Source organism: Notothenia coriiceps, unplaced genomic scaffold, assembly GCF_000735185.1.
Source record: "Notothenia coriiceps isolate Sejong01 unplaced genomic scaffold, NC01 NC01_scaffold00017321, whole genome shotgun sequence".
NCBI classification, from domain to species: Eukaryota; Metazoa; Chordata; class Actinopteri; order Perciformes; family Nototheniidae; genus Notothenia; species Notothenia coriiceps.
The window spans coordinates 30,856-37,245 of record NW_011350022.1 but is presented as its reverse complement, the minus strand read 5'-3'; the positions used below and the strand labels follow the sequence as shown (position 1 = coordinate 37,245).

General features: G+C 40.4%; 1 protein-coding gene across 1 annotated transcript; it reads right to left on the bottom strand.

Annotated features, from left to right (window-relative positions):
• Positions 1–1,923: 1,923 nt before the first annotated feature.
• Positions 1,924–6,276, bottom strand: LOC104950259 (dedicator of cytokinesis protein 2-like). The gene is made up of 8 exons (XM_010776749.1): positions 6,103–6,276; positions 5,602–5,685; positions 5,377–5,514; positions 4,736–4,863; positions 3,600–3,804; positions 3,373–3,478; positions 2,579–2,727; positions 1,924–2,183 (listed from the first exon to the last, which is right to left on the bottom strand). The coding sequence occupies exons 1-8, from the start codon at positions 6,241–6,243 to the stop codon at positions 2,160–2,162; spliced, it is 975 nt and encodes a 324-aa protein (XP_010775051.1). The 5' UTR covers positions 6,244–6,276; the 3' UTR covers positions 1,924–2,159.
• Between the last annotated feature and the right edge of the window lie 114 nt (positions 6,277–6,390).

Sequence of the window (6,390 nt, the reverse complement as noted above, 5' to 3'; positions counted from 1 at the left end):
GCTTTATGAGCTTCTTGTACTTCTATATTTCAAAATTCAATGTTTTATAAATGTCTCCCTTTCTGCATCAGAGATTTTATCGATCAGTGTTTTGTTTAATTTACACACTTTCCAGGACAGTCTTACTATTTTAGATGGGAATTCATCTGTTGGCCAGTGATGCGATGCAGCACCTTCATTCGCTTTGAGAATATACAGCATATCATTTAACCAACCCAATCCATCCTTTTTTTGTAGAAGTGAGATGAATCTTTGGACTAAAATCACTCTGTGGTCACGCAGCAATGCTTTACAGACGGGTCACACTTCAGACTGAAGTATTACTGTACAGGACATTAAACTAGTTTTAAAAGGCTATTCTGTCACTTTAAATTGGCTGTGCATGCAGAGACCTGGTGGTCAGTGTGGCACCAGATAATGGCGGTATTAATAAGGGAAAGGAAAAATGTTTCCATTGTTCTTAATCACCCTCTGACTATCTGCTCTCTCACAGGAGACAGAGACCGTGAGGAAATTAAAAAAAACACCACTCTGCAAATGTGAGCTATTCCTCCACATCCATGAATCATTTACACAGCTTAATTAAAATTATATTTTCTGACATAATGACCTTTTACCAATGTAGGTTATACATGATCACCCTCATTGGCTTCACAGGCTAATAATTCATATTCATCATATTCAGTAGCATGGCTGCCCTTTTAACAATTTATCTTAATATTTGTATTAAATGTCACTAAGGAAGGTACAGACTTAAGTTCATTTCCTGCCCACCTCACTTCCTCAATCATCAGTCAGGACTGTGAAGGGTTTAGTTGCATACATTCAGAACCAGCATGGATGTACCTGCAGGATGACTGTTCACATGATCAGCACTAACAACCTGAGTGAGGGCGAGAAAACACAAGCCATGAAATATATATATATGCTGTATATATTCCACTTTGTACCTTTAGGCTGTAATGTTTCTCATATCACATTGTTGTTTCTGCTCGAGGAGGAAAGCTCACCACTCCATCCATTTGTTTTTCCTCTGGACAGCAAGAGCTGCTCTGATCCAGGGGGACGAACAGACACTGTGTCTGCAGACCTGTACTTCCTGTTTCACTCAGCGATCACTTTCTTTAGGAAAGCAATTGGCTCCTACAAATCAAACACTGTGCTTTTTATCTCACCCACTCACAAATTAAGTAATTTGTGGTGACCCCAAAAAAGAATAAATCACCCAGTTTCATGCATCTTGGGAAACAATACTAAGGTTATTAAAGGAATATCTCAACATATAAGAAAACAGGTGAATAAGCTCCTTATCCAGCGCAGAAACTCAGTTACATTGTTACTCAGGAAATTGTGCCTCCTGGAGCACTTTTAATGCAGCACGCCTTTAAATCTTACTCAAGTACATTTGGTAAAAAAAGAAAGACAATTGTGATTACAACAAAGAGATAAAGAACTTGATTGAATCAGAGCAAAGAGGCCATAAGCAAACCATTCAAACTACTCCTTAAAGATTGATGTTTATACATTCAAATAAAAGTGAATGCTTGTTAGAACCAATGCAGAATAAATAATAAGATTAGATTAAAAGTACCCAACAGTTTTGTCCCATCTTCAAGGTTTGTTGCTCCCCATACATTTTAAGTGTATTAGATTTTGTTGTTTTTGTTTCAGCGGTAAAGCTTTTATGCAGCGTGTCTTGTTAAAGTCCTTTGGGAGGACACGGTAACCTTTGTGCTTCTTCGAATGATTATTTTCCCATTACCTTCAGTCAGCCCTATCAATGCTTAAACGCGTATAATAAGCTTTTTAATCAAGCACGTCTGCGGGATTGTTTGTGCTTGCTTGTTCTTGAAGAAGCGGAATTGATTGAAAACCTGCAAGATGGTATTTAGCTTCACTGGAAATCATTTGAATTACCAGGAGAAAGGTCACACCACAAAAATAGTCTTTATTGACAGACACAATCAATTATATTAAGGCAACAGCAATACTGAGACTGAGAGACTGACTGACTGACTGAGTGAGAGCATCATTTGGTTTTGCTTGCAGATTTATGTGAACTTACTTTAACAAAAGCGTAAAGATAAGTAAAGTTAAAATAAAATACAAAAATAAGCATTTCATAAATGATTGGCCCTGCCTGGCTGAGTCACCGGGCTTCACATCTTCTCTGATTTGGAGCTCTGTTGAAACAAACAAACATGCATAATGTAAATACAGGGTTACTCCCAGTTATGGGTAAAAATGAATGGATTATGTCAACAATACATATCCTGTTCAAATAGTTTGGAATGGTCATTTACTTTAGCATACTTAACCAAAGTATAGTTTTTTTCTCTTTTCACTATTATGCAGGTCCAGACTAACTGTTTCCACCCGTTTCCAAGCTAACCTTTCCCTGGCTGTGGGTATATATTTAACATACACACATCAGAGTGATATAGACCCTCCCCTTTCAGACTTGGCAAGAAAATGGATAAGTGTTTTACTCAAAAGTATTAAATCGCTAGTCAAGTCCCGTTAATACATTTTAACCTGATATTTCTTTGTGGAGCTGAAATTAAACACTTGAACTCACCTTGGACTTGAAGATGAGGTTGATGACGCCCTTTGAGCGCCTGTCTGCTGTTCTGTCAGAGGTCCCACAGACAGACATGCTCTTACTGTCCCTCCTTGCTCTGACAGAGTCCACATCCTCCATTCCAGCCACCACCGCCAAGGACAGACCTACACAGAGCAACAACTGAGGATTTAGTGTCGGTGTCTCATTGATTAGCAGCTTACAAAGAAACCTCTGCCTCCTCCTGCAGCAGGGCCGATTAAAGTGACTAATTGTGCTCCTGCAGCTGTAATACTGATTAACTGTGTTCTCTGGCAACACGGTGGCACTGTGTGTATGTTCACCGAGGCTGTACAGCTTGTAGCCAGCGCTGCTAAACAGAGATGTTGTACAGTATTAACACCAGAGTCAATGCTGGCTCAGCTTGGCTGGCCGAAGATGGCAGGAAGCCAGAGAAACAGTGATTTGTAGTTTGATGCACTGTGAAAAGGCGCAGGGTCATGTAACCGAAACAATGAAATATAAACTAGATGGCACTGCCACCTAGTTCTGTAACAATTACTACCGACATGACTGATTCCCTAATTTGCCACCTTCCATCGGGTTGGTGTTAGGTCAGGCTATTACTGCAACAATCCCCAGCTTGCCAATTTGTTTGTATTCCTGCCATGACCTTGTGCACGATTTCCCTTCAGTCAGGGAAAAAGCAATACTTCCTCTCAGTGCGTGCATTTCTATTTTTACTTTATGTGTTCTTGGCTCATTGGTTTAACTACAGTTCACTATGAGGCACCATGAGACATTGTGATTACCTGTGATGGCGGGCAGGGATCTGGAGTTGGCATTAGTCAGCGACACGCTTCCTTCATTCGGCTCACACAGGTTGGTGTCACTGCGGAACTCCTGTTTCTTGGACAGCTAGAGGGAGACAGAGATCAAACAAAGCTCAGCACCGCCTCACACACTCGGCTCTTGCTGTCTTTTCACTTCTTTACTTCCTTTACTCTCTCATCCTTTCCTCCCGGGATCATCCTCTCACCCGTTTGTTATCCATTGTATGAATCCTTTCTCTTTCCTCTGTGATGAAGATCATGCTGCTCCTCTTCTTCTTCTTCTTACTCTTCCTCAGTTTGACCTCTGCATCACCCACCGTCACCAATCCCTCCGATATACTTCCAGTCATGCTGCCACTGGAGCGCGGCAGGGTGAAGTTCCCGGAGGTGGGGGACTCGGGGGGGAAGTCCCTGTGAGGAGGCAGGAAGGGGGTGAGCAGGAAGTCAGAGGTTAACTCTTGGTTTTTCATATCCAGGTAGTTTTGGAGTGATTTAAAAAAAACATGCAATGTGAGATAGGGCTACTCAATTAATCATATTTTAATCACAATTACGGTTTTGGCTTGCAACGATTATGAAAATAACATAATCGAAATAAAACGATTATTTTTATTTAAATTTTTTTATTTTTTTATTGGTTTTTCAGTTGAATTATACTTAAGGTTCAGGGTAATCAACTGTTAAAAACATACTAAAATACATACATTTTTCAATAAATGGATGTTTTCAAAGTAAATGGATAATCGTTTTTAATAATCGTGATATCAATTATTCACCCAAATAATCGAGATTAGGATTTTTGCCATAATCGAGCAGCCCTAATGTGAGATGAGAAATACACCTGACCTTTTGCCTATAAAACTAAACTAGACTAAACTAAAGAAAAATGTAACACATTGCTTTAACAGAAATGTTTCGTATTTACATTTTCTTTACATAATTGATCACAAACATAATTAAATAACATAATTACATAATGAACACCCTCCACAACGCGTGCTCACAGCATTCCACAATTGAATACTAATGTTCAAAACAGAAAACTAGTGTAAAGAATCAGCTTCTTCAACTACAGAAGCTTAAAGGTATATAGAAAGAACAGATTGAAAGCCATTTTTTCAATGAACATTTCATTTAACACTGAGAAAAAGCTGATTTAAGTTGTGTACAATAAATCAAACACAGCTGTTCCCTACATAAATGGGAGACATAGGCTGATGTGATAGTGCAGTGGAAAAACTGTGGATTTCATATTTATTGTAAGTGAAACATAAACATGTTTTGTAACGCCATCAACTGTGAGTTTATCAATGTCAGTGTCTGGGTTGGATGTGTATGCTACCTGTCTGCATGGAGCTTGGTTGGAGTCCCACATTCAGATCCCTGCAGTGAGGAGATGGAGATGATGGACTGACGAAGGGAGCGCAGCATGGAGCGAGGACGAGTGGACTTCCTCTCATCCAGGTCCGGCTAGAAATAGAGTTCAACAAGAATATTATTACACATGAAAAGCACTAGTAGTCCTGTACTTCTGCTTCGTTTCACTGTCTAGCATGGTTCATAGACAGTGAAACAAAGCAGACGTACATCATTAGAAAATGCTGGGAAAGCACAAGCAAGGAACTCTTAGCCCAGCACCCCCATACCCATCATTAGCTTAATCTCTCCTGAAGGGCCCAGTCTATTTACACCAGCTAACGACCACATTTAGCCCCAGTCAGATCATCTGAGCCATGCCCTAGTTGTAGAGAAATTTTAAAAGGTACAAATCCCATATCAACACTACACTTGAAGGCTTTTGTGAGTACTTTGATCTTTCAAATTTGTCTCGGTCAGCTCATTTGCAGCTTAATTAGCGCAGTGCTACCAGAGTAGATCTGTGTCCAGCCTCGCAGAAAAAAACACATCTTGGATTACAGAGTACAGTAAATAATCTCTCCATACTTTTTGTCAGCTCTCCTTCTCCATCTCCCCTGTTCTTACCAGCTCTCTCACTCCGTACTCCTTCTGCACTTTCTTCTTCAGCTGTTTGAAACACTCCTCCATGCGCTCGTGGAAAGGACGAAGGGCCTCCATCACTCTCTTGCCATGGAGAGCGATCCCACCACCCAGTAAAGGGATCTATAAATACAAATATTATGGCGTCAACAGAACGTTCATCTAGAGTATGTGGTGTGTATGTGAAGTGTGGGTTAGCGTGTTCAGTACCTGCCATGCGATGAGTTCCTTAAGCCGCAGCAGTTTGTCTCTGTCCTCCGGGTGCTGCTGAGTGAAGTCTTCGGTAAAGAACGCCTGATACAAAGAAACATTTTAAACTAATTGAAAGAATCCTGGCGTTTGGTTTCACCTACCCAGGCAGTTTGTTAATGAATGACTGACTTTTCCATCCACATGTGCACATTCAAGCTCACTGATCTTATCCTGGGTGGGAAATGAAATCACGGAATGGTGTTGGAGAATGAATACTAACAATGTTTCTGGTTATGGATAACATTTTGCATTTAATGAAATATGCAATTTTATTGTAATTAAGCCTCAGGAGATGATAATGATTTTCATCATTACAGCTCAGATAGTCCTTAATACATGAGTATGTGATAGGTATAATAAACTGTTCCTATATTAGTTTGAAAGAATCTATATGACAATGGCCATTATCTGATCCAGAACAGAAGCTATAAAGTGGGGAGGAAAGGGCTGATTCTTTACCTTTTCATACTTGGCAAAGCCGCCCATGACAGCTGGGTCCACAATGCCATTGAGCAGCATGGAGAGAGGGTTGATGGGAAGGGTCCAGTCAGCCTGATACTGGTTGATCATGGTGAGAATCTTCTCGTTGGTGGACTCCATGGTCTCTATGGCGTTCTCCAATGGAGACAAGGTGGTCTGAGCGGAGAAACCAAGTGATGAAAAGAGCAAAGGGGTTTAAGTAGAGAGAAATGTTATTAATATGGAAGAAGACAAGACCAATTAAGTAAGAGGGGGGGGGGGGGTTTG

Coding starts and splice junctions, on each gene's coding strand:
- LOC104950259 (XM_010776749.1), bottom strand. CDS start 6,243: ATGGAGTCCACCAACGAGAAGATTCTCACCATGATCAACCAGTATCAG. Junction 3,479..3,599: donor ATACAATGGATAACAAACGG/GTGAGAGGATGA, acceptor GTCTCCCTCTAG/CTGTCCAAGAAACAGGAGTT. Junction 2,728..3,372: donor ATCCCTGCCCGCCATCACAG/GTAATCACAATG, acceptor TGCTCTGTGTAG/GTCTGTCCTTGGCGGTGGTG.